The sequence below is a fragment of the Populus trichocarpa genome, chromosome 1 (assembly GCF_000002775.5).
Source record: "Populus trichocarpa isolate Nisqually-1 chromosome 1, P.trichocarpa_v4.1, whole genome shotgun sequence".
NCBI classification, from domain to species: Eukaryota; Viridiplantae; Streptophyta; class Magnoliopsida; order Malpighiales; family Salicaceae; genus Populus; species Populus trichocarpa.
The window spans coordinates 33351265-33378331 of NC_037285.2; the positions used below are offsets into that span (position 1 = coordinate 33351265).

General features: G+C 32.0%; 3 protein-coding genes across 6 annotated transcripts; all 3 read right to left on the reverse strand.

The window, feature by feature from the left end:
• Positions 1 to 1166: 1166 nt before the first annotated feature.
• Positions 1167 to 2262, reverse strand: LOC7495815 (cyclic phosphodiesterase). Its single transcript, XM_002298621.4, has 3 exons — positions 1873 to 2262; positions 1679 to 1733; positions 1167 to 1570 (listed from the first exon to the last, which is right to left on the reverse strand). The coding sequence occupies exons 1-3, from the start codon at positions 2182 to 2184 to the stop codon at positions 1362 to 1364; spliced, it is 576 nt and encodes a 191-aa protein (XP_002298657.2). The 5' UTR covers positions 2185 to 2262; the 3' UTR covers positions 1167 to 1361.
• A 4334-nt stretch (positions 2263 to 6596) lies between these two features.
• On the reverse strand, positions 6597 to 7472 carry LOC7495814 (protein LATE FLOWERING). Its single transcript, XM_002298620.3, has one exon. The coding sequence runs from the start codon at positions 7438 to 7440 to the stop codon at positions 6847 to 6849; it is 594 nt and encodes a 197-aa protein (XP_002298656.1). The 5' UTR covers positions 7441 to 7472; the 3' UTR covers positions 6597 to 6846.
• A 5042-nt stretch (positions 7473 to 12514) lies between these two features.
• On the reverse strand, positions 12515 to 18900 carry LOC7495813 (uncharacterized). Of its 4 annotated transcripts, none has more exons than XR_008056989.1 (7): positions 18422 to 18734; positions 15872 to 17588; positions 15512 to 15763; positions 14950 to 15030; positions 13776 to 14381; positions 12909 to 13078; positions 12515 to 12780 (listed from the first exon to the last, which is right to left on the reverse strand). XR_008056989.1 is itself a non-coding variant. In XM_024588844.2 (6 exons), the coding sequence occupies exons 2-6, from the start codon at positions 17123 to 17125 to the stop codon at positions 13022 to 13024; spliced, it is 2250 nt and encodes a 749-aa protein (XP_024444612.1). In that variant the 5' UTR covers positions 17126 to 17588; positions 18745 to 18900; the 3' UTR covers positions 12860 to 13021. The 4 variants fall into 4 exon arrangements, 2 of the variants coding, with proteins under 2 accessions (XP_024444612.1, XP_024444610.1); XR_008056988.1 differs by having other exon boundaries at positions 12515 to 12827; XM_024588844.2 differs by lacking the exons at positions 12515 to 12780; positions 18422 to 18734 and adding an exon at positions 18745 to 18900 and having other exon boundaries at positions 12860 to 13078.
• Positions 18901 to 27067: the final 8167 nt, after the last annotated feature.

Here is a 27067-nt window from a genome sequence, read left to right on the forward strand (position 1 = left end):
AAAAATGGTTTTAGAATTAGGAAGGTCCGTTGGTGTTGATCCGGGAATATTCTAGGAATAGTCTCTGGCTGGCAAATCAACTCAACTGCAAGCTCGACTAAATGGCTTGGCATCCTGGATTTGGCGCGCAACTCGACTTGATTATGGTTTAGCGCGTGAACTCCACTCGTCTTCTTCCTTGGAATGTGTGGACTGCGCGTGGTGAACAAGGCAGAATCTTCGGGTTGCATATGTGGTTCACCGCAGGCTCTGATAGGGCAATTATTTGCATCGTTGGGTTTGTAATGAAGAACCTTACATCGTGGAATTATCAAATTGTGTTTTGGACAACTTTGAAAATTCAGATGTATCTTAAAAATATCGTTGGGTTCATAATGAAGGATCCTACATCGTGGAGAAACTACTAATAGTGGCTTACAAACACTTAGAGGAGATAAAACAAGCTTTCTCTCTCATTAAAAAAAAAAACAATCTTCCATATATTGAAAAAAAAAACCTCATGCTCTTACCCTTTCTTTCTCTCTAATGTTTCTTTTTTTTTATTTTTCCACGTAAAACAACCATAAGCTAGCTGTCTATTTATATACGAGATGACAACATGAAAAATTCAAAGTTTCAAGTGTGAATGATGGTGGTTAGTGGCAGTATGAAGGCGGCTGGTGGCTGCTAGTTGCTAGTGAGTAGCTGGTGGCTGCCATTCATTCTTGATCTTCTAGAGTGAGTTCAGTGCAGCATAAATAGCTTTGCTGAACTCAACTCTCCATGCATACCACTTTCAGAGTGAACAATACAAGTTAATCATCTGGCCAGAACAATCTGAATTAGTTAGATTGGCAGCAAGGTTTGGAGCAAAAACTGTGCTATTTGGTGCTGTTGGAGAAGATGATTTTGGTGAAGTTCGCTCGGAGTTCGAACATTTGAAATTTGATTCTTCTGCATTATACATACTGCAGTTTGGTTTGCTAATCAATCCAGATTGTCAAATAAGATCGGGAAATTGCATATTACGCGTGGAGCCTCACGATATGATCCAAACTGTTGCTGCATCCTCCAATTTATATATAAATAATCATAATTCATCATGTTTGGATGCTTTGGCCGAGTGAAATTAGTGATGTTAGATTCATTTATTCACACTGATACAACATCGATGATGGATACACTGATTGCTGAATAAATCTATACTGTATTCATTAAAGTCATGATATATAGCATTCTAGTACATAAAAAAGCAAATTTCCTGCCCAGCTAAGTCCACTGGTAATAAATTTGCATACCCAACCAAGTGCTCATACAGCTGAAGAGCACTTGGTGGTATGTCTTATTCTAACTATATGCCTTGAGAAAGAAGAATTGAAGAACTAGTTGGGGCTAAGGCTGCACTCAGCAATCAGCTTCCACGTTTCCAAATTTCCTTTGTCTTCACGGTCTGTTATCCACAAAGCCAGGCGACTTACCTGGAAGTTCATGCCATTGATGCTCTCATCAAGAAGATAAGCTTTTTCTTGAGCCTTCTTCTTCTCTTCTTTTGTTAGAGTCCCGTAAAGAAGGCTAAGACGGGGCATGTACTCTACAAGGATAATCAAATATACGTAGAAAAACATGATCATCTATACAAGCTTTCCTTTTTCTTACGTCATGACTGTAAGTTGTACAATTGAAAGTGAAGAACACTTACGATTAGACCTCTTGTATCCAAAATGCCTACAGCAGTGTGCACTGGCATCCATGACCTGGAAGGGTTAAAGAAATTATGAGCAAACAGGGATGTGAACCTTGATGCATCTAAAACAAGATCAGATCGAGAGGACAGTATCAAGAAAAAGAGCATTAACATTGCCATCAAACTCTAAAGAATGTTTAAAGACCCACCTCAGGCGTTGACTGAAAGAGCAAATAAAGGCACTGAGAAGGAAAAGCCCCGGCAACTACACTATCAGCCTTCGCATGATAAGGCTTGAGCCCTTCACAAGCTGACCTGAACTTCTCCAAAGCTTCCTGCTCCGTTAAGCTCATAGCACCGACAACAGTTATATGTGGCTGGAATATCTCAGGCCCACCGAACTCTGATCTAAGACCCCCCATCAACTTCTTCAGCCTTTCTCTCACATCTTCAGGTGGAATCGCCCACACTGAATAATCATTCTTTTGGGTCAGAACACCTGCTCCATCGGTCATCTCCATGATGATGTGAGGTGCAGGAGTCCTATCTTACAGCCTTAACAGGGAGATTTATGATACAAGAATGGGACCCTATATAAATGGATAAAGCTAGCAGGCCCTTCTAGTCTAATTGTAAAGCTTGCAAGTCAAGCCACCTGATTTGATTTTGGCATCAGTCCTCCTTGTGTGGCCACGTGTACGTACGAGGATTAAGCAAAACCTTGAGTGATCCCCTTTTCCTTTCACGTAAAGACAATAAGATAAAGAAACAGATTTCATTTCTCACACGCTGTATTGTTTCTTTGATTATTCGATGACCATTGATGGCTCTAAGATGCACAAATTCTTGAGGAGTCTTCAGAATAGTTTATTGCTTCCTGCTTTGAAGGGAGTGTTCGGAATGCCATAGATGTTAATTTTTATATATTTTTTTTATTTTTTTTATATTTTTTATTTTTAAAAATTTATTTTTGATATTAGAATATTAAAACCATCTAAAAAATATAAAATAATAATTTGAAGCTAAAATATTTTTTTTAAGTTTTCAAAAGCATGATTTGATAGATTTTTATAATATGGGTGGATTTTTCTTAAAACACAAACAGAAATTTAATATGGATGGATTTTTTTAGCTGTTTTTATTATAAAGAAAAAGTTCACAGCTTTTTGAAAGAAAAGACATTAATATTAATATTATTTTAGCTAAAAATTTTTTGTTTATTGGTACAACTTTTAAGTTGATAATTAAGGTTATATTTAGAAGCATGGTGGAAAGTGTGTTTTATTATAAATATGATTTTAAAAATATGTTATTAATTAATACACTATAATTTTGCATGGTTTTTAATGAAAAATTTATATTAAAACTTTACTCGAGAAAAATAATTTTTTTAAAATTTATTTTCAAAACTATAAAAGCAAAAGCTTCTGTAATATTAAATATATATTAATTCAGTTGTTGAATTCAATTGATAATTAGATTTATTTTATCAAAGAACCATCTAAATTCAATAACTTAAGCTGTTAGGTCTTAAAATATAATTTATATTATTTTTTAATATTTCAATGTGCTGAAAAAAAAATTGTAGGCCAAGAATAGATAATAAATTAAAAAAATGAAAGGCTGGGTGCTCTACTAAGAGTGTGTTTGGTATTGAGGTTGCTGTTATGGTTGTGTTTTCAAAAAAGTTGTTTTATAAAAAGTACTTTTAGTTGAGGTTGGTTTGGAAAAATATATGTTTGGTTAAAACTGTGGTTGAAATTGAAGTTGAACAAAAAATAGTTTAATGTGTTTGGTTAAAAAAATGCTTTTCAAATTGAGGTTATAAAATAATTAAAAAATATATATATGATTTTTAATTTAAATATTATAGATTTAACTACTGTTATTACATCATGAAATAAATAATATTGATATCAAATATTTTTTATTATTCCATTAAACAATGTGCAATGTCATCACATATGAAATCTATCCAACAAGGACTATATTTTACATGGTTTCTTAAGCGCGCAACAACAAAAACTGAAGTTTTGTTACGTCATCAAGCGATCTCCTTCTAATTGTTTTTGAATAAAACACAATTAAAATAAAAATAAAAACTGATTTTTTTTTAACTGGGTCGGACCCGGCAAGAACATAATTGGAATTGCAATCAAATTCCACAAATGTTACGTCATCATGCGATATCCTTCTAATTTATGTAGTGTTATTAAATAATATTAAATACTAGTTTTCCGAGTAAAACTCAATTTTTTAAAAAAAATTACAATTTCATTACGTGCAAAATTCATTCGACAAGAACTACAGTTTTTATGATTTTTTGAGCATGCAATAAAATTAGGTAAAATATTATCAGGAATAAAATTGAGATTACAGTACGAGTAAATTTAATTCACCTTAAACTAATATTTTTTTTAAAAATCAAAAATATTGTTCACATTCATGTGAATAGTGCGAGTGAAATCACTTAATTGCACTGGTTTTTCAAAAAAAAAAACAAAACCAGTGAAACTTTTCATGTGAACAGTGCGAGTGAATTAATTCACTCGCACTGGTTTTTCAAAAATTTTTTAAAAAACTGTTCACTTTAGTGAACAGTGCTACAGTGGAGCATGGCTCCACTGTTCGCTGTTGATGAAACCTGCGGTGTTATGTGGGTCCTACTCACTGAAAGTACTTTTATTTTGATTACTAAACATTTATTAACGTGTTCACCCACAACCAAGTTACCGAACGGCATCTAAAGAGTTAAAAGGATAGATGAAGTAGATAAGGTACGTCGTTCACCTTGCCGTTGATCCTTCCCAGCTGGTAAGCTCTCTTTCCAACCTTCGTTTTTGGGAAGAAAAGGACAAAATTGAACTGGGAAGGTCTAGCTCGAATTGAGATGTTAGTAAAAAAAATCTGTTTTTTTTTTAATTAAAACAAAGTTATTTTGAGTTTTTTTATTTTATTTTATTTTTATAGAAAAACGTTTCATGTTTTATTTTAAAATGGGCATGGGTTGACCGCTCTTACTATGGTTATTTGATTTTGATTTAATTTGACCAATGACCTATCGTTCTTGGGTACCAACAATGACTTGCCGTTTGTGTTTCTTGAACAACGAGGGTCAAGCCGTACGACTTGCAGTTAGAATCCCTTTGGTTTTTTTTTTTATTATTGGAATGTGTTTTTTTTGTTTTAAATTATTTTAAATTATTTTTAATTCATTTTGATTTATTGGTATAAACAATAAATTTTAAAAATTATTATTTAATATAATTTTAAATAAAATTATTTTAAAAAATAACGAGAATACCATAATGCAAAGATATACTTTAAAGCAGGATAGACCGACCTATCGTCTGGGGGATGCCAATGCGCGCCAAAAACCCACAGCCACCATCTTTTCTTCCTCCGTACGTAATTAGTTCTACATGAATTTTTGTTTTTTAAATAAAAACAATCATACTTTCTTGAATCTTGAGCTCTTTCATTCCAACAAAAGCCCGAGTTATGAATCCATGTCCACCCACTAATTAAAATGATATTATTTTAATTTTAAAAATAAAAAAATATTAATTTCAAGAATATAAATAAGAAATAATTTTGACGGATTAGTTAAATCATATATTAATGTTTAACTGGTGAGCTCTGATTTATTTATTTATTTAAATCTTGTCCCGATATTAATTTGTACTAGGTCCCGGCCGGTTCCACCAAGCCTGCTGGAGTTTAGTAACGCTGCAAGATCGATCTATGATCACCTCTTTCTGTTCGGGCTAGCTTCCCTCTCTTGGGACGGTGAGCATGCAATTGTGTGTGTGCATGTGTACGTACAGGGCACGTAAAGAGTGCACACGTGTATACATGCAATATTGGAAATCAAATTGGTTCGTAAGATGAGCAGCAGCAGCCACAAGCACGTAGATCCCATAGGCACCGCAGCATTTTGTTTTGTACCATTTTCTTCCAGCTTATCTGTACATGTAGCTGAGATTATACCTTGTGTGTGTGTGTGTGTGTGTGTACACTGCATGCATGCGGAGAACTTATTTTCCAGAGAATAGAAGTGTGGTCCGTGTAGCTATAGGCCTATCACATAGATAGCTCATAGCTGCTCTCAAAATCACACCAAGAGGTTTGGGACTCTCTTGTACTTAGTACAACATGCCCCCATTATTCTCAAAAGCCGAGTTATCACTTTGGTGTACACTCACACACACCCAAACCCACATTAGTAACTATGTCATTTTATTATTTTTTAAAGTAATTTTTATTTAAAAACATATAAAAATAATATTTCTTTTATTTTTTAAATTTTATTTTTGATATTAGAATTTTAAAATGAAACTAATTTAAAATTTTAAAAAAATTATTTCTTTTAAACTCCTATTGGATTCGCACCAAACATCACATTATTTCTTCTTTTTTTCAAGTAATTGTTACATGTGATCATAAGGTGCTTGAAAGCTTCTAGGGTTTTTTTTTTTTTTCAAAAACAGAAAAGAACAAAACAGGATAACTGAAAAAAATAAATTGAAGAGAATATTTAAATTACAGCTGGGCTATGGAAAGGAATGATCTGTAAATTAGACATAAACCTTTCTTTGAGAAAACCCAGCTACATCGCCACCGTTAATTAAGGGGAAAAAAAGATAGATGAAAGATGAAGATGTAAACCAATATTTCTATTAATTAAGTATAGACACTAATTAATTATGATTACTATTGATAAACATATATAATTAATTGCAAGCTGAGATTAGCATCTATTTGTTCCTCTCTAGTACTCAAACCCCACCGGAAAATTCCACTCCGGTCACCAGAAGGGCATTTTTGGGATAGTAAAACACGCTTGAGAAAAAAAAAACATATATTATCTGGGCCCTAATCAGAACATGACAGCGAGAATATCAAGATAAAGAAACATTAACATCATGCATATTAATTATAAGATACCATCTAATAACATCATCAGTACACATAATTACTGATAATCTAATAGTTAATCCCCATGAAAACCACTGCTAACTAAGTTAAAACTCCAAGAACATGGAATTTAAGATAATCTAAATGATATTTAACCCTAAAAGAAACACCAGACAAGGCATCTCCATTCTCATTGATTACTTTGTAAACCTCGTCGCTTTCAAAGAGCCCATAATCAACCCAAACATCAAGAAACTAATCATAGCTTATAAACGGAGGGTAAGGTCAATATTTGTAGGGTCATTAGGATCATCATTATCAGTACTTGTTGAAAGATCATAACCACTACCAGTACTACCAATATCATGATCAAGAGAAGTAGCAGCTGCAGAGACACCATAAAGCCCACCATAATGAGGAGCCGAAACATAGACACCATTTGTACTGGGTGGTGCTGGAAACTGGTAGTTGGTAATCATCATGGGGTGGTCTAGTGCCTGCTGATGATATCGGTGGTATTGGTTAAAAAAGGGCACTGCAGGAGTACTTGCTGGCGGTGGGAGGTTATGGTTAAGAAATGATGAAGGTATAATCAAAGAAGGGTCTGTTGAGATGCTAGTGTTGAGGGTGGTGTTGTTTCTTCTTAGAGCAGCTCTTTCACGTTTGTGGGCATTTTGATGGCCACCAAGAGCTTGAGAGGTGTAGAACCTGCGAGGACAGTACAGACATGGAAAGTGACGAGAAGAGGAGGGTTGGGGTAGGTTTGTTGAGCTTTTCTTTGTGGGTTTTGAAGAAGAAGAAGAAGAAGGGTACTGTTGGTGTTGATGGTTGAGGAAGTTGAAGATTGATGGGTCTGCCATTGTTTAATTTTTCAGAGAAAAGGGGATGAGAGTGTGAGGGTCAGTGAGGGAGTGAGATTTTTATGGGGTTTAAGGTTTTTTGTTTGTATGTGGAGAGAGAGAATGGAGGGATATGATTGGTTGTGAGCAAGTGGACGGAAATGCCCCTCTATGTCTTCACATATATGGGTAGTTTTGAACCTTTATCGGGTTGATGATGATCAATTGGTGTTGTTCATAACTGATTTCTAATTAAGATTATGATTTTTACCAGGAAAAAAAACATAGATATTAAAGAAACAAGAAAATAAGGTTAGACAAAAATAATGGACATTAATTTATTGATTTATTGACAAGATACGTATAAATCTCAACTCAACAATTAAATTTGTTGATCCGATAAATTAATCTAAATTATAATTTTTTTATTAAAAAAACTTAAAATAATATTATTTTGATAAAATAAAAAATTGCTTCAAAGTAAACTCCACTCCGAACTTTTGTTTTTATGTTTCAAAAGTATTTTTAAAATAATTTAAATTTTTTTATTTTTTTTTGCTTCAAATTAATATTTTTTTATTGTTTTTAGATCATTTTGATGAGCTGATATCAAAAATAATTTTTTAAAAATAAAAAAAATATTATTTTGATACTTTTCTGAGTGAAAAGCATTTTGAAAAACAACCATAACCACACTCCCAAACATTTTTTGAAAAAAATAAGCTTTGAATCCACGAGTAACACCAAATTTTATAATTATAGTTGATTGATAATTGTTTAGTCATGTTTTTTTCTTATAAACTTTATCAATTTTCAATAAATCTTGACATTAAAGTTAAAATTTGGTGATGATTGGTCACAGCACTAAAGCTTATTATTGTTGCATGCTATTAAATTTTGACATGCATGGAATATCGAGAGTGGGTGAGAAAGATTCCAAAATTCGTTTAATTTTATTCGGGTTCCATGTCTAGCTAGCTAACATGAACATTTCCCCCATAATTAAGCAAAACAAAAATCATGACTAGTCATTAATTCAACTATTTATGTAGTGGCTAATATGTTTTTCTTTTGATAATAGTTTTTTTTTTATTTTTAACGAAGTTTAGATTACACTGAACATAACTATTTGCCTTATTGATTGAAGTTCGATGTGTTGAATCTTTTGATAATAGTCATTTCATTATTTTTTTGATTTTTTTTTTAAATGCTAATATTAAAAAATTAAAAAATATATATATTTATAATGTATTTTTTAAAAAAAATATTATTTTGATACTTTTCTGAGTGAAAAGCATTTTGAAAAACAACCGTAACCACATTCCCAAACATTTTTTTAAAAAAATAAGCTTTGAATCCACGAGTAACACCAAATTTTATAATTATAGTTGATTGATAATTGTTTAGTCATGTTTTTTTCTTATAAACTTTATCAATTTTCAATAAATCTTGACATTAAAGTTAAAATTTGGTGATGATTGGTCACAGCACTAAAGCTTATTATTGTTGCATGCTATTAAATTTTGACATGCATGGAATATCGAGAGTGGGTGAGAAAGATTCCAAAATTCGTTTAATTTTATTCGGGTTCCATGTCTAGCTAGCTAACATGAACATTTCCCCCATAATTAAGCAAAACAAAAATCATGACTAGTCATTAATTCAACTATTTATGCAGTGGCTAATATGTTTTTCTTTTGATAATAGTTTTTTTTTTTTAATTTTTAACGAAGTTTAGATTACATTGAACATAACTATTTGCCTTATTGATTGAAGTTCGATGTGTTGAATCTTTAAATATATTTGGTGTTACAATTGAACAGTCATTTCATTATTTTTTGAATTTTTTTTTAAATGCTAATATTAAAAAATTAAAAAATATATATATTTATAATGTATTTTTTAAAAAAAATATTTTGAAACTTAGACTCAACCCGTATATATACAAATAAAGGCAAAAAAAAATAAAGTATTAATTAGTAATCACCTCAACATGACCTATGATGATTTGACGCGTGTATGGGCTTTGATTTTTTGATTCATGAAGAAAATGTCTCTTTGTCCCATCAACAACTACTGAAGAGAGAATTGTGGCGAAGTTATTATTCTTTATTTAATCCTCCTGTGTACTCTTGCAGTGCTAGCCAGTAGTTACCACTTACTACACCCTAAAAAAAACAAAAAAACTATAGTGTCAAGTACCACCATTCTAGCCGTCTTCTCAACTGCTTTAACAAAGAATGAAAAATAAAAGTTGAACGAGTTAGCTACTGAGTTTGTGTTAGGGTTTTAAGAAGTGTTTGAGGTGATGGTTGAAGTCGTTGTTTTTTAAAGTATTTTTTTATTTAAAATATATCAAAATAATATGAAAATATAAAAAAATTAATTTAAAATAAATAAATAAAATTTAATTTTTTAAAAAATATATTTTTGAAATGCAGAATCAAATATAATGGTACTATGATCGGACACAAAAACAATATCCTTTATGCTTTGCATGTGGTCAGCTTGAGTTGGGCCTGTTTGGGAGTGTGATTGCAGTAATTTTTTAAAGCGTTTTTCACTTAGAAATATATTAAAATAATATTTTTTTTATTTTTTAAAAATTATTTTTGAAATCAGTGCAGCAAAATAATTTAAAATTACCAAAAAATATTAATTTGAAAAAAAAAATAAAAAAAAATTAAATTTTTTTAAAAATACTTTTGAAATAAAAAAATAAATAATATGATATAATTAAGAGTGTAACAATAGTCAATTCTATGCCATGGATGTGTACTAACAAAGTTATATAGGCCATGGATGGTACACATCAATATGTACCAACAGAGGTACCACCATATGCATACAGCTACATCTTAAAGTTTTGAAAGATTTTCCTAGGTTAGCTAGCAGGAGATAGAAGGGCAGAATGGGAACACTATTTTGGAAGGAAAAAATTATGGGATCAAAAGGAAAGGATTGATATCTTTGTACTTATTACTCCCTTTCTTGAGTGCATTGAGTGTTTAGTGTCAGTCTTGAGCAGTGCTGCAGCCCTAAATCACCAAAATTTCTACCCAATGTATGCGGGGTTTATATATATATATATATATATATATATATATATATATAATGGGTTGTTTTTCAAAAATATATTTTATTTTGAAATATATTAAATTTATTTATTTATTTTAAGGATTTATTTTCATAAGAGCACATAAAAAATAATAAGTTTTTTAAGAGACATGACAACAGGCACTGCTTCTGAGCCAAAATGCTAGCTAGCTAGCAGACTCACACACACGGATACATGAAATTGGTGGAAACTGAATAGGCCAAACATCGAAGGAGTTGCTAAACAGTTTTGTCTGTGTGAGAGAGAGGAATGACTGGGAGACTGGGACCATGGCCGAATCAACACGGGGAAAATGGGTTTCAGAGGTTATTTGAAAGTTTGTTATTGGTTGTTTTTTTAAAAAAATTAAATAAATATTTTAAATAAACAAATCATTTTAAAAAAAAAATACTTTCAAACACATTTGAAAACCGCCGCTTAAACTTTTTTATATATTTTCTCTTTGTATATGTGTATATAAATCCACCCTAGTACTTATATCTTTTTATTTATTTTGATTTTGAACTTACCAATTATTAAATTTAATCATGTATTCACCCGAATGTTAAATACATATAACTTTTAAAATTAAAATGTTATATTTCATAGTTATTCAGGTTATCAACCTAATATATGGCCGGTGAGTTAACCCAAGTCAATATTTTTTTAAAATAATTAAAATAATATTATTTTAAATTATTGTTTTTTTTTAAATTAATAGAGTTTTGATAAGTGAACTTATTAGATTGACCAGAATAAAATATATCATCTTTAGACTTAATTCTTTGATACCGATCCAAGCTCGAGGGTGAGCGTTTCGACCCTTTCGGGTCATCACCTCACATAGCTTACTATCATATTTGATATATATATATATATATATATATGTGTGTGTGTGTGTGTGTGTGTGAGAGAGAGAGAGAGAGAGAGAGAGAGAGAGAGCGAGATGAGTAATTAGTTAAGCCAAAATATATGTACACACGTGGCCATGCATATTTAGTAAAGCTATAGTATTTATCTATTAATATAATTTATCACATTTCAAACTTGCAGGAAGAATGATATTATTCCCTTCTCAACGATGAAGGGCCACGTCAGCTAAACCACACTGAGGTCTGAGAGACTGAGTGAGTGGATGTGTGGTGTGATTATTATGGGCTGAAATATTGCAGTTGCAGTACTGTGACTCCATCGGTTAGTGACTGGTGAGGTGTGACTAGCTCAGCCCCCAAGAACAACCCCCCCCCCCCCCCCCAAAAAAAAAAAAAAAAAAAGTGGGGTTCTTAAGGTTGATGGCTGATCATGTGACAGGGAATTATTGGGTTTCCTGTAATGGGTTGTTTTAGGTTGGCTTGTCATAACATCAAAAAAAAAAAAAATTTATTTAATTAATTCAAAGCAGAAAAAAATTCAAAATTTTGCAAAACTACTGTTCAATGCAACGCCAAAAAAATAGAGTCTGTTGAGAAGTTAATTGAAGGACATTACAATTTATAACACGAACTTGGTAAGTCATCCAAATAAATTCTTTTTAATTAGTTCCATTTGAGTTGCATATCTTTGCTGGTGGGCTAACTCGGAACTCGGCTAATTAGATTAACAATCACCGGGTTAAAATACAATGTTATTTTATTTTTGTTTTTTTAAATAAAATTACTTTATATTTGTTTTTTAACTTGTGCCGTGACAGGTTTAATTATCCTGCTGCATGCTTAATTAGGATATATATATATACACTAAAAATTTATATAACTAATAATAATATATAAGAAATGGAATGCAACGTATATATAAAGTTGTTAAAGAAAACGATAAACATCATGTTAGAGGATTGATTATAATTTCTTTTTTTTTCTTTTTAATGTAATTATTATTATAATTTTTTACTTTAAAGTATTTTATTATAATTTTGAATTGTTTTGATATATTTGTATAAAAAATAAAAAAAATTATTTTAATATAATTTCAAATAAAAAAAATATTTTAAAAAATAACCGCTATTGAAATCCATTCTTTAAATATATATCCATATATATGAAGATGCTACCAAACTCTGACCTCTGACCTCTTATGTCAAATGGGAATTGCTTATTTGGGCATCTGGGGCCATGAGAAGCACTAGGCTTAGGCAGGCCCAATGGATCATTCCTTGCAACAAAGTCCAAATTTCATTTTTAAACAAAGGACCCACCACTACCCGCCAAAATTACGTGGTCCAACATGCAGCACCGTGAGACGATCACCAGGATTGCCATGCATCGCGTCTGCACTTTCATGTATGGTAGGACTTCATCAAGCATATTCAATACCTCTAAGAGCAAAAATGGGAATCATCTCGAGAGCTTAAGAATGTAAAACTTTAACCCACTAATTATTGAATTGAGGTATTTACAGCTTGTATGGGGCTAGTCGTCAGCCAGTCAGTCATTTCGAGATGAGATGACTAAAACGAAACATGTACAGTGTCAGCAAAGAATCCAGCTCCATTGAGATGAATTAGATGTTTCAGTTGCTGATGTCAAAGTATCTTGGATCTTCCGGGAAATGGTAATCTACATTTAACTGCCAAAGAAAGCAAAACAAATTCTAGTAAGACACCAGAAAGAAAATAGTAACATATTTTTTTATTGTCCATTACAGCATTCTCCCACATTCAGAATGAAGACAACTTGCTCTCAAGCATTTTAGCTTCTTGGTGTGTCTCACTCCCACTCACAAGGAAAACTTGCTGGGGTTCTCCCACTTCTGTTGCACTGTGTGGCCAAGTTTTTACTTCCCCTTTTACGCACTGCCCATGTTTCTTGTTAGTTTTAAACTTTTTCCCCATTGAAACTCGACAAGGACACCTTCACTTGGAAGTCATGGAAGAAAGTCTTGAAAGAATTCTTCACACGTGGTTATCTATTCAGAATTACTAAACTAGGATATAAAATCAAGCACGTGCAATTTACCAAATGTCTTGAACTCTAAAACAATGCTACTTGGAGAAGAAAAAAAAATAAAGAAATTTAAGCAGTCTTAATGATGCCAATAATATTTGCTGCAGATGCCCAGCAACCAATTATGATTCCTAAGAACTGGAATTTAATCAGCTGCTTCAACATCCCTATCAATATTTACCAGAAATGAGCATCAAACCTATATATGTACCGTTTCAACTTTCAACACATTGGGGCAATTCATTCACTATTTGTGCACACAGCTAAGTGGAGTGATGACACTTGGAAGCCACATATTGCATGAATTTAAAATCACATACCTTGCCCTCATCAGCATCTGAATGGCGTTGAGGGAACACAACTCTCAAGTCATTGTACAAGTAGAACCTACGCTCCCCTTCCACACCTAAGCTCATCTTTTGTGGTATAGCTATAGGATCAGATACGCATTTCTGAACTGATTTAGAAGACTTCTTCGGTGAAGGGCATAGAAAACGGAGATGAAGTGCATAACGAAGAGCACCACCACCGGGAGTATTTTCATTTATCTTTGAACAACAATGAGCTGGTTTTCTGTCAGTTTTATTGCATGTTTCCACCCCAGCGGACTCCTTCCCTGCAGTCCTCTGGCATTTAGGAGTACTGCAGTTGGCCTCGAGCATCAAAGAGTCCACAGTCACCTTTTCTACAATTCGAGATTGCTTGGGGAAACTCCTGGCATCAACCACATCCAGTATATCACAGGATTCACTTCCTTTAATTTTACTCTTCTGGCCATCAGAAGCTGCAGGGTATACAGGATGGCTTTTCTGTGATACTGGTGACACCTTGTCTTTCACTTTTGTGTCCAAACCCATCTGTCCTTGTTTCAGTTCTGTCGAAGTTGGTCCAGAAGAAGCCAAAGAGACCTTCTGGCGCAGGAACGTCTGCGTTGATATTAACAACAAGAAAGAGGTAGAATAAGTTAAAAATTTAGGTCAAACTATAAACCTTTAGGTTTGTATGAATGTGGCAATGCAAGAACCCAAAAAAAAAAAAAAAAAAACAGCTGCTGGTAGCCTGTTTCATGATTTTGGTTACATCAGAACAAAAACCCTATATTCAATTTGAACAATGAGGAGCTTAGTAAAAAAAGAAAAAAAATTAGGCTCAACCTTCTGATTCTGGTTTCTGAAAAAACTCCATCAAATTGTCTAGCTCATTTTCAAAAGTATAGGTAGCAATCAATTAACAGAATTGTTTAAAAAGTTTTTGATTGGGAAAAGAACTCATTTTAACTCATTCTAGTCACTCACAAATTTCATTATCTAGGAAGGTGATAGCAATCAGGAAACCTCAAGAAACTGAATGCCAACAAATAACCAATTGCTCATGGTGCATCAATTCTCATACTAGATACAAGAATATATGTATTTAAATAAAGCTAAACAGCAAATCATACTTATTACGCCTGAATGTACTAGAGACAATGATCCAAGTGCTACTACATCTTACTTTGGTGCCAGCAGGCATGTCACTCAGATCATAGTTGCAAAAGAATGTGTGAAGAGGAGTTTTCTCCGGATTGCTGATAACCTGAAGAAAGCAAGCCAGTTTGATAGTAAATAACAGACATTTCTTACATCAACAACCCACCTATTAACTACAAAAATCTGCAGCTGCATAAAGTTTGAATGAAACAGAACAAAGATGTCTAATATTGTGATTTACCAGCACACCCACATGCCAATAAAATGTAAAACAAATAAAAGATAAATACTACTCTTCTCACTGCTAAAGACAAAATATAAGCAATAGACCCCTAGAACAGCAAACTCCTAAAAGATGTGATGAAAGAAAGACATTCTCATCAAATTGGTTCATCACGGTCCCTTCCATTAAATGTGACTAAGGTGGAAAAAGGTTCCACCACAAATCAAGAGCATAAACATAAAGAAGACTGCCAAAACATGTAAAACCACATTAAAGGTGGAAGAAACAATTTGAAATTAAGAAATCATCGTTTATCTAAGGAACTCAGGACCACCAAAAAGGTTTGCAGAGAGATATAAAGTACCAGTTGTATTCGACCTTTCATGGGTATATGCAAGCGACTCCTGACAATTTGAGAATCATCATTGCTTAGGCATCTTTTAAATTTTTGTCCCCTACACTTGTTTGATGATGAATTTCTACTAAGATCTATGGATGCATAATACAGTAGATAGCAATCTCCATCTACACTGGTCACTGAAAATGGAAGCTTCTGTGATTGCGGTGAAAAGTTCCCTCCAGTAATGCTTAACACAGCTAGGAAGCCATCAATTCTCTGAAGGTAGAACATGCCATCCAAAAGAATAAAATATCAGATGTTTTCCAAGAAATGAAACAAAAACCAAACACCAAAATACACATATAGCATCACATTGCTACTTACCTGAGTGAATTTTCCACAAAAGAACCGTCCAGACAGTAGTGACTCCTCAAATGAACCAACCAAGGACCTCCTAACAGAAAGACCACCTAAACTTCTCAGGTGCCTTATGCATTGGGCTGGAGCAGATTCTCGACAGAAAGGTGACCAACCTGAGTCAGTAGTGCCTTCCAAGGAAGATGGACAAAACCCTTTGCAGAAGCCAATATCTTCAAATGATCTGCTTGAGATCCTGAACTCTGCTTCTTCAGAAGCAAAGTTAATGCCCGAGTCATTTCTGTCAAATGAATGCCCTATTTTTTCTAAATTCAAATAGCAATCCTCAAATTGGCTCTTGACCTCTCTGCATCCTCCTACAGTTTTCATACTTACACAAGACTTTGGACCTAGAGGAGACAGAGAGAGTGGAGATGAAAATCCCTTTTGGGAGGATACCTTAGACTCTAGGTAATGATTGTGTCCAGGAGAGTAAAAACAATTAATGCAAGAGAGTGCATCATTTTTTTCCAATAATGGACCATCAGTCAAACAAACAGACCTTCTAGCACTATCGTCACATGGCACATTCTTTTGTTCCCAGCAGCCAGATAAGGATCGAGATGGCACACTGATATGAATTTTTCTGCCAACATTTGCTTTCTTGTAGTCATGTGATGCAGAACTTTTGAAATGATCAGCATGAGTAGGGCAACTCATCCGAGAAGTATTGCAGCTGATATCCAAAGACTCACCATAAAATTGTTTTGCAGAAAGCATATCATTTAAAGGTGATGACAGTAACCGCTTCCTGACAAGTGATCCACTTGACTCAGCCTCATTAATCGTGACACCATCAACAGCAGAAGAACACACATGATCAGCAGAAAGAATCTCAAAGCCATTATTTAAAAAACTCATTCCATGTGATTCAAAACCCACAATCCTAGAAGCAGGGATTGGAATATTCCTCCCACTTTTAGGAGTACAACGACCAACTTCATCCACAGAACCAGTTTTCAACCCATGAAAATTGGAAACAACATCCACTGCCCTTCCAAATTCAAATGAATTCTCCGAATATTTCAAAAGATCCAAGGAGGGTTTCCCCTGGAAATCTCCTAATGAGGAAGTCCTAGTATGCCCAACTGTTCGGCCAATATTTCCTCCATCCAATCCACTTATGCCAGCATATCGTGGCGGGCTTTGCAAAAAAGTGCCCAACGATGCTGCTGGAACTTCATTAGCACTATCAGTAGAGGAAACTTGTGGCAAACCCATAACTAAAATTTAAAGAAACTAATATCTACTTATCCAGCACAGCTGAATAAATTATCACTCCCTTCTCTCTGTTTTACAAGAGCAGCATTTTAATTTCACAACATAAATTGCCACCGGCTCAACTTTGCTAACAGATTAGAAACTGCTCCTCTATACTAACTACTGAAAACAGATTCTAGACTCCTAATCCTATCAATGTAGTTGAACGAAAGCAGAAAGAGCATGACAATCAAATGTAAATGAATCCCACCAAACTTTTTCCTTACTATAAAGGAGAAAGTACTATGCATCCACCAAAGGCATCCACCACATTTCACGTACAACTCCTTTATGGGACTGAGCAGCGAAAGCCAAACACACCATCACTATCCAACCATAACGGGTAGCCCAGATTTTTTTACCTCCCAACCAGCAAGCAATGAAGCAACTAGAATTCATAGTCCAACAGAGTGATAGCCTCTGCCTGATAAAAAAGAAGAAGAAAAAAAAGAGAGAGTTAGTTGTCTATCTTGAACAATATGATTTAAACCAGAATTTTCAATGAACTAAATAAATTTCCAATATTTCTCAAGCACGACCACAAAATGAATCCTTAATTGATCAAACACGGATCACCATAACCTACTAATGATCTAATCCAAATTGCAAATATAGTAAACTCCAGTATAAGAGAAGAAAGAACCCAAAAGGACAAAACTACCATCGAGTACACCAAAACTACTAAGACATACAACAAATGTAATCCATTAGTAGTCTAAAGCAGCATAACCATAACCAAAAACAACAAAGCAAAAGTATCCCAGAATCAAAGCAAAGTCTCATCAACAATCTAGTTAAGCCAAAAGATCAAACAACAAGAAATGATTTGAGTTGCAAAACCAACAAGGCAAAGAGAATATATTTAAAGCACATAAACTGATTCCTTGACATGATCAACAAACAAAAACCTCAAAAGGGTTGCTTATAAGGCACACATTCACTTCAACCCCAAGCTGAAACCATCCATCACAAGCAACATTTATTATTTTAAATTAAAGCAGCATATTTTATCATCAAAACCCATAAAAAGATAACCAAACCCGGAACAAAATTTAAGCTTAATCATCAAATAAGCAAAAAATAAAAATAAAATAAAAATTGATGATTGTTTCAAGTTAAAGCAGCGTATTATTAAAAAAAATTAAGAAAAACCTAGAGACCAATCAGAGTTTAATCATCAAAATTATCAAAAACATAATTAAGTAAATTTTAATCACATGAATGTGAAAGCCACAGCAATCTGATTAACAGACCCACCAAAAGAAAAGGTGAGCAAGGATTCTGATAGATAAGTAATTTCAAAGATGATCTTCCATATAATTCAATAAAATCAAAATCTCCGTCCAGATCATATCAGCAATATATATGCTATAAGCAACTGAATTTCCAGATAAATAAAAATTAAAACAGGAGAAGTGTATATTTATTGGTGACTTTTTTTTTTCCCTTTTCTGTATTGGGTTTTTGATAGAGAGAAAGTGGGTGTGAGGAAGTTGTAGAAGAAGAAGAAAGGAACAGAAGAACCATGCCTAGGGGCATGTTTATAATCCCAAGAAAGAGAGAGACAGAAGAGTCATTACATTAGCATAATCCACCTTCCGTTTTGTTACTTTTCAATTCATTTCAATTTCATGGCTGTAATTTCAAAATTAAGCTCTCTTTGCGCCACCTCTTCTTCACTTCCACTTCTTTCCTATGCCATAAAATTTGCAAGAAACTTACTTTAGATGCTTTTTTTTTCTTAACCTATGCTACTTTACATTACTTATTCAAAACTTAAACACTATTAACTTAATATATGATTGTTCTGTGGTGGTCGAATTATTTTTTTCATATAAAAAAATATCTTAGAGTTATTAATCATTTTCTAATAGAAAAAAATTGTATGGGAATTAATTTGATGCGACTCAGTCATCTTGATAGGTCCAAAAACAACCTGAATAACCGGTAAAAACATAGTTTAACTCAAAATAAATATTTAAAATGAAATTTCTTTTAATAAACATTGAGACGATAATATATTTGATCTATTCAAGTCCACCCGGGTTAACTTGTTAATTTGCATACCAAGTCATGATATTATAATAACCATATAAAAAGCAAATCAAAACAAATTACAAAACCAATTTCTAATAAACTCAATATTGAATGATGAAACAGGAAAAAAAAATTAAAAAGACAAAAAAAAATTATCTGAGTCAACTTAGGTTAATTTGTCAAACTCCCGATCAGGGTCATGAGTCCGAGATAACCTAATAGAAAACAAATTGAAACAAATTATGAAGTCTAATTCTTAATCAATCTAATGCTGAAAGATAAAATTGAAAAAAAATGATTAAAAAAGGGAATAAAAACAACTAGGATTAATTAGGGTTAACTCGTCAAACCTGTGACTTAGGTCATAAAATAAGGGTAACCTCATAGAAAGTAGATCAAAATAAATCATAAAGTCTAATTCGCTATTAGCTTAATGTTGAATGATAAAATCGATAGCAAAAAAAAAATCAATTAGAAAAAGAAAAAAAATACTAGAGTTAACCTATCAAACTCGTTGTTCAAGTCATGAGTATGTGATAACCTAATAAAAAATAAATTAAAAAAATATTATATAGCTCAATCCCCAATAAACATAATGTTAAAGGATGTAATTGAAATTAATATATATATTAGAAAAAATTCATTACCAATCAAAATTTTAATTCAAAAATTCATTTTTATCCTCCTACTTTCTCTTTTCAACCGTCACAATCCCTATAATTACCAAAAATTAAACTTTGATCCAAAAGTTTAATTTCATTTTTTCTCGGTTGTTAGGTTTAAGATAGAAGAGAAAAATTCATTGGATTCCGGCAAGGAGAGAGAAAGTCATCGGTTGACATCGTTTATAAGCACTAAAAAGATTAATTTTGGTGTCAACAAGTTTGATTCGATAAGAGAAGTTCAATTTTACTCCGCTATCTTGTGTTCTTAGAACGTATCTTGGATTTTTTTAGCTTGATAAATTAGTTTTTTTTTTTAAATCAACCAAACTCTAGGTAAGAGCAAATGACAATCATCTATCCTTAAAAAAAAAAAAAGGTGCGGATGATAAGTTATCCGCCCTTTACAAAAAAAAGAAGAGCTTAAGCCCTAGGCCAACCAGGCAAGGCTTGCGCACCTAGCCTTTTAGTTATTTATTTTTTTGTCCTACAATTTTTTTTCCTTCCAATTACATTCTTTAACTTTTTTTATGAAAAATATTTTCTTTATTTTTGTTACCATATATTTAGCTAGAAAATAAAATTTTAAAAATAAAATTATTAGACCTAATGAAGTCCATGACCTAAATAATGGATTCGTTGGATTTAAGCTACGAAAATCGGGTCAATCCAATATATTGTTGTCTTTTTTTTCATTTAATTTTTGTTTCGGTTTCTGAATGATGAATTGGTCTCAATTTGTTTTTTAAATGGTTATCACAGTTTCAAAACTCAAGTCGCATGTTGGATATGTTAATTATGATTGATCCAGATTGATTTAATACATCATCATGTCAAAAAAAAAATTAAATTCATATATTTAGATTCTTTTAATCATCTAGTTTTTTTTTTTTTTGTTAAAAATATTTATTCCGACCCATGAGATATACGAAACAATAACCTAGTTTATGTCTATGACACAATAATAAATAAATAAATAAAGTTCTCCAATAGCCTGGTCGTTCAAGATTCAATAACACCGAAAGGGGAGACCCTTGGAAACAAAAACCCAACAAACAAGTTGGTGGAAGTCACCACTTACCCCATCCCATGCCTGTCATCAATCATCAATATCTGGATCGAGTGGATTTTGACCCCTCCAAATGTTCAATCACACCAAACCTACTATGATTAGATCTTTTTTCTTTTTTCTTTTTATTTATTTTTTATTATCCTTTAAGATATGAGGCATGCTATGGCCGTCTCGTCTTGTAGAATACAAGAATGGTGTTGAATCAAAAACAAAATACATGAATTATGTTGAGGCAGCACCTCATATTATCAGCGGTGGGAGGCTAAAATTGTGGTCGTTTTCATATTGCATTACTTGAAACTGTCCTGCTCCTTTTTCATCAACATCAAGAGAGATGAGAAGCTACCACGTTGCATTGATCTGTTTATTTTAGCAAGTACGTGGCAGCTAATGATGGTCACATCCCCCGTCTGCTTGTCTTGGTTTCGCACCTTTTTTTCTTCTTTTTTTAAGTGAATATTAGCTAAAATAATAATTTGCTCAAATTCAAGACTTATTTTTTCGAGATAGTGAATAATAATAGCAATTGAATTACATTTTATTTGCGGCGATGTACTCCTTCAGCTTTTTATGCTGCCCATTGACACAAAATATTCGTTTAATATTATTGTAGTTTTCATGATTGTAATTTAAAAAAATATATTTTTAGTTGTCATATGTGGTTGCGCAACTTCAGGGGTCAGGAAGTTACCATCAAGTTATTTGATTCAGGGTCGATAGAAGAGCCGACAAGTATACTAGTTTTTATCAAAAATTTCAAGGGCAAGAGACTAGTTGTGGCTAAAGAAGATATTAATACCTTCAGCGCACCTTACCTGGGATAGGCTGCATTGTGTGGTCTAGATATGATTTAAATGTTTTGATGGGTTTCTAATTGGTGGTTTGTTTATGGCTCAGGAAAAACAAATTACTCTTATGAATAAATCTGACATTTCAAATTTATCATGGGTTCGTAAGCCCAAATAAATTCTTATATAAAAGGGTTCATGTAGGTGCCCTGACAGGGTTCACCTATCCTGGAAGGCGAAAGAGTTTTCTACAACTCTATATTGTGGAAAAAAAAATACCTCCAATTAAAATTGGTGAATATTAAGAATAATTATGATAATTTTCTAGTCAATTCCTAATATTTAAATACTAGCTTACTTATAGGTCCAATATTTATACTAGAATATTGACTATTAATTCTCATGATTTAAAAATTTTAGGGGTTATTGAAATATTAGTCAAATCCTTGAGGAATTTTATAAATTTGTTGTAACTTTTTTTAAAAAAAGCAAAAAATTATATAGGTATTTTTTTTCCTTTTTTTAAAAAATACAATTTTTATAAGAATTGGGTTGAATGCAACAAACAAAAATTATTTTTTTTATATTGCTATTTTTGTTATTTTATTTTATATTTTTGTAAGGCCATGTTTGGCAAGACCCATTTTTTTCTTAGAAAAACTACCAAAAACAAGTTTAAGGGTGTGTTTGTCAAACATCTCCATAGGCCAGAAATCCTTTTATAAAAAAAAGTAGCAAACCAAACAAAATCTTAAATATCTGACCCGATTTTAACCCGACCGGGTTGACCTGAAAACAAACAAAAAACAATGACCTAAAGTCAAAACATATTAAACATAAGAAGAACATAAAAATTCAAAATTTATTGGATAAAATGGATCAAATATAAAATAAATGAAGAACATGAACAACATTCAAGCTTAAATCCAGCAATGTGTAACCTAAACCAAACCAGATTTAAAGGAAAAAAAGACCATGGTTTCATTCGCAAGCATGCATAGATCAAGAATCAAGCATAGAAAACCATCAATTATCACTCAAAAGCCACAATTTGATCAAAATATATTTTACACAATCGAAAGAAACCTAGAATCTTAATACATGAATATGTGGTATTGATGCATTTTAAATCTAGATTATTTTCTAATCAAGTTGTTTGAAGGTTTTAGTGCAAATAAACGGTCCAAATCATAGAGTTAAAATAATGTTCTTTCAAAAAACACGAAGAACATTGCCTTAGAAACCCAAAACTCGCCTAGAAAAAAGCCAGCTACTGTCAAACCTAAAATGATCATTTTAAGTCTCTAAAACATGCTTTCTTAATTCCAACAATCATATTATCAATGCCAAGCATAGTTGAAACAAAAGAAACAAACAAAAACAACAAATCGTCATAAATATGCATTAAGTTTCATTTTCCAAAATTGCCAAATCAAAACAGCAAGCATGCTTAACCAATCTAGGATTCAAAATTGACATTTTAACATTCCATAGGACTAAACCAAAGCTTGAGAGTATGGAACCATGTATTAACCAAACAGAAAAACATCAATATCATGTTGTCATATTTGGCAGATTTCAAATAAAACTAAAATGCAATCTTAACATACTAAGACACCAATCTTTACGTCAATACATTTTAAAAAATTGCATTAAACAATAAAAAGAGGATCCAACAGTCCTCATGGACGCCACATTCAAAGTTTGTAAAAGACACCTTCTAAGCTTGAAATCTTTAATGCGAGTAGATTTTTGTTGCTGCTTTTCTTTCTCCTTTCTTTAAAACAGCAAAACCAAACCCTTGAACCTTTTTTGAGCTCTTGAACTCAATATTAAATCCCTTAGACCTTAACCAAATTTATCCCCTTTTTTTCTCTCATTTTAGGTACGATTTCCTCTTTTTTGATAGGTTGATTCAGGGCTTTTAAATGAGTTTGTTAGGGTTCTAACAAACTAAAACTAGGCTTGTTTCATCATAGGATAATTGGTTTTGGATCTAGGTGGTTTTGATAAAATTTGGAGGCTAAAGTGAAGTGTTTTAGCCCTTTGATCTCGAGATAAGTGTTTTCAGACTTTGATAAAAACCCTCTAGGAGTTTTTAAATGTTAACACAAAAAAAGTAGGGTGGTTTTGTGCAAATGAGTGTCTCAATTAAGGCTGACTGAGTTGACCACTTTCATGACTTCGTCAGAGCAACTCCGGCGTCATTGTTGCTTGATATCACATAAACTTGGTAGAGGGGGTGCATACTTTTATATTGGATCCATTATTACTTAATTTGGAGGTCTATGGTTCCATATTTATTCATTAAAGGTGTTAACCTGATCAACATAAAAGTCTGAAAATGTAATGATAGTTGATCGGAGATAGGATGTTGTTGAGATCATTAGAGAAAATAGGATGTAAACGTTTAATTTCATGGAAATAAGGTTGTAGAGTGGGTGTTTCTCAGTTGAATAATGGTGGTTATAGCCTTAGAGGTGATCGGAAATGTCACATGTCTTCGTCTGAAAGTGCCTACTCGATTAGTCAAAATTGTCAAAGAATAAGATACATAGCAGTCGAACAATGCGTCGTCTAGGATAAACCTTACAAATTAGAATTTTTAATTTGGAAATTTTCAATTTAATCCATCCTTTTCCAATTTATTTTAATTTTACTTGTAATTGTCTCTTGAACTCTTAATTTTATGCAGTTTAACCCCTGTTAAACTCGATTTCTAGACCCAAAGTTAAATGCCTTTCATAACTAGTCCTTGGTTTTCAATTTGTTAATTGGACCCCTAATTGACCATCAAACTTTCAATTTTTTTTAATATGGCCCATGATTTCACCAATTTCAAACCCTGAAGTCCCTCACTTCTTACAAGTTGGTCTTTGGTTTTAGATTTCTTCAATCAAGTCCCTAATTATCCATCAAACTTTAATATTTATGCAATTAAGCCCCTGATTTGATCAAATTAACCCTTAAAAATTACAATTTGACCCCTAGACTATAAATTCTTCTAATTAAAACTTGAATTAACTTCAAAAATTAATTTTTTTTGCAATCAAACCCTTAATAATTTCAATTAAACCTTGAAAAAAAATCAAATTCAGCCCTTAAACATACAATTTTGAATTTTCCTTTCTTAATAAGGTCTTCATTAGTAGAAAATATACTGTCAAATTTTTTAATTTTATATATTTTAATCCTCGTCAACCAGTCTTTGGCATTTTCCTAAGCATTCTGGTATATTCTTCCCACTGATATATATATATATATATATATATATATATATATATATATATATATATATATATATATATATTTTATTTTCTTCCAGCATGTTTTGATTTTTGTATTTTCTTTTCCTTTTTTTTATGTGGGCCCCTAAAATGGATAACAACATTAGTTATGATTTTAAAAAAAATAGATTTAAAAAATGTATTTAATTAAAATTATTGTGAGATAGGTTTTTGCATGCAAAATAAATAATAAAAAAAAAGCTAATACAATATCAAAGAGAATCCTAGAAACAATACTATTCTTTTAAGCTGGACATGTCTCTACGGTAGAAGTCCAATAATTAGCACATTTTGTTCCGGGTGGGTGGTGATGGTAGCATTAGTGTATGTATTTTAGCTTTGGCTATAGGAATTAGCATGCACTCTTTAAGCCATAATAATTTAGATTTGCAACTAGATTTTTGGTATGTTTTACATTGAGAGTTGGATAATTTTTTTAAATATAAGAAAAAATATCTAGATGTTGCTAATGTTTTTTCTAATTGAAAAACAAAATCATGTAAAGATTGACCCTATCGACTTAGTGGGTTCAAAGACAATTTGGATAACTAGTAAAAACATAGTTTGACTCAAAATAAATATTCATGATGAGATCTTTTTTATAAATATTGAGACAAAAATATATTGAATTAATTCAGATCAACCGGGAATAACCTGCCAATCCACTTGTCAGGTCATGAGACCATAATAACCTCATAAAAAATAAATCAAAATAAATTATGAAATTCAAATTTCAACCCGACTCTTTGATTAATATTTAGTCAATTTGCTAAACTCGTAACCCAAGTTATGGACTCCACTTGGTTGATTTAATTTTTTATTTTATTATACAACAAAAAATATAAAAGCTATTTACCATCAACTTAATGCTAAAAGATAAAATTGAATAAAAATCCCTCCTCTACATGATGGACTTGAAGAAAAAAAAGATTAAAAAAAACAAAAAAATAATTAAGGAAAAAAGTTCGGCCATATTAGGCTGGGCTTAGCCTAAAGAGCCAAACGCATGGGCTTGAAGGAGGCCCACACGTCTGACCCATCCTTTTTTCTTTTGCTTTGTATAAAGGGTCGTCCACCCTTTTTAAAAAAACAAAAAAAAATAGACATCAAGTCATTTATGTTTTTTTTAAATCAAGTTGTTCATCTGGCACAATTCAAACCAACAACTTTGTAGGTGCTTCGCGTGCTTTAACCAATTGAACTAAGACACCATTTTGTTTTAGAACACATAAAATAATATATTAACCTTTTTTTGTTTTTTGGGAAAATAATATAGCACCTCCAAGTTTTGGACCCGTAATCTTACATTACTTCCACGCGTTAATCATTGAATTACAACACAAATTTAATTTAAAATGATTAAAATATATATTAACTCGGTTTGATGTTAAACTGACTCTCAACTTATTTTAATTGTTAGTATAATATAATATAATATAATCTCCCTTCTTATTATATGATGTTACATTTAGTTGTTATTTATCATATGTATGTTGCAAGTTTTCCTAAAAATCTAAAAGAAAAGTCACTGGATTTTTTCTTAAGATAATTTCATCATGAATGATGTTTTTATCATAATATTGATGTATGTTAATATTTTAATTTTTCTTACCATTTTTATATGATCTTTTAATATTTTGTAATGGAACATATAAACATCAAATGTTATTTAATGGGAAAATGGAAGAAATGCCACAAATGAGATATTAATCAAAATGCTATATGATTTAGAAGTTGAAGTCTGTTTGATAATGCGGGTGCATGATGTCTTTTTTAATTTTTGACATCAACATATCAAAACAATTTAAAAACACCTAAAATATCAATTTGACATCTTTTTAGGCAAAAATCACTTTGAAAATCAGGTTCGACCATAAAAACAAACACTTCTGAATTGTGAAAAGAAAAAAACAATAATTCAAGGGATGACAATAAAAAAACCTATAATACAAATGTGTTTGTATAGATTATCCAACGTTATTTGATCTAAAGTGAATTGAATGGTTTGATTAGAAACATGACCCTACTAGTTTGGGTTAATAATAAAAATTGGATAT

Excerpts from the sequence above, each read along its gene's own strand:
- LOC7495814 (XM_002298620.3), bottom strand. The coding sequence starts at position 7,440 with ATGGCAGACCCATCAATCTTCAACTTCCTCAACCATCAACACCAACAG.
- LOC7495813 (XM_024588844.2), bottom strand. The coding sequence starts at position 17,125 with ATGGGTTTGCCACAAGTTTCCTCTACTGATAGTGCTAATGAAGTTCCA. Across the intron at positions 15,764-15,871 it reads TTTGTGGAAAATTCACTCAG|AGAATTGATGGCTTCCTAGC; the intron begins GTAAGTAGCAAT and ends TTCTACCTTCAG. Across the intron at positions 15,031-15,511 it reads TGAAAGGTCGAATACAACTG|GTTATCAGCAATCCGGAGAA; the intron begins GTACTTTATATC and ends TGCTTTCTTCAG.
- LOC7495815 (XM_002298621.4), bottom strand. The coding sequence starts at position 2,184 with ATGGAGATGACCGATGGAGCAGGTGTTCTGACCCAAAAGAATGATTAT. Across the intron at positions 1,734-1,872 it reads TCTTTCAGTCAACGCCTGAG|GTCATGGATGCCAGTGCACA; the intron begins GTGGGTCTTTAA and ends TAACCCTTCCAG. Across the intron at positions 1,571-1,678 it reads TGGATACAAGAGGTCTAATC|AGTACATGCCCCGTCTTAGC; the intron begins GTAAGTGTTCTT and ends TTATCCTTGTAG.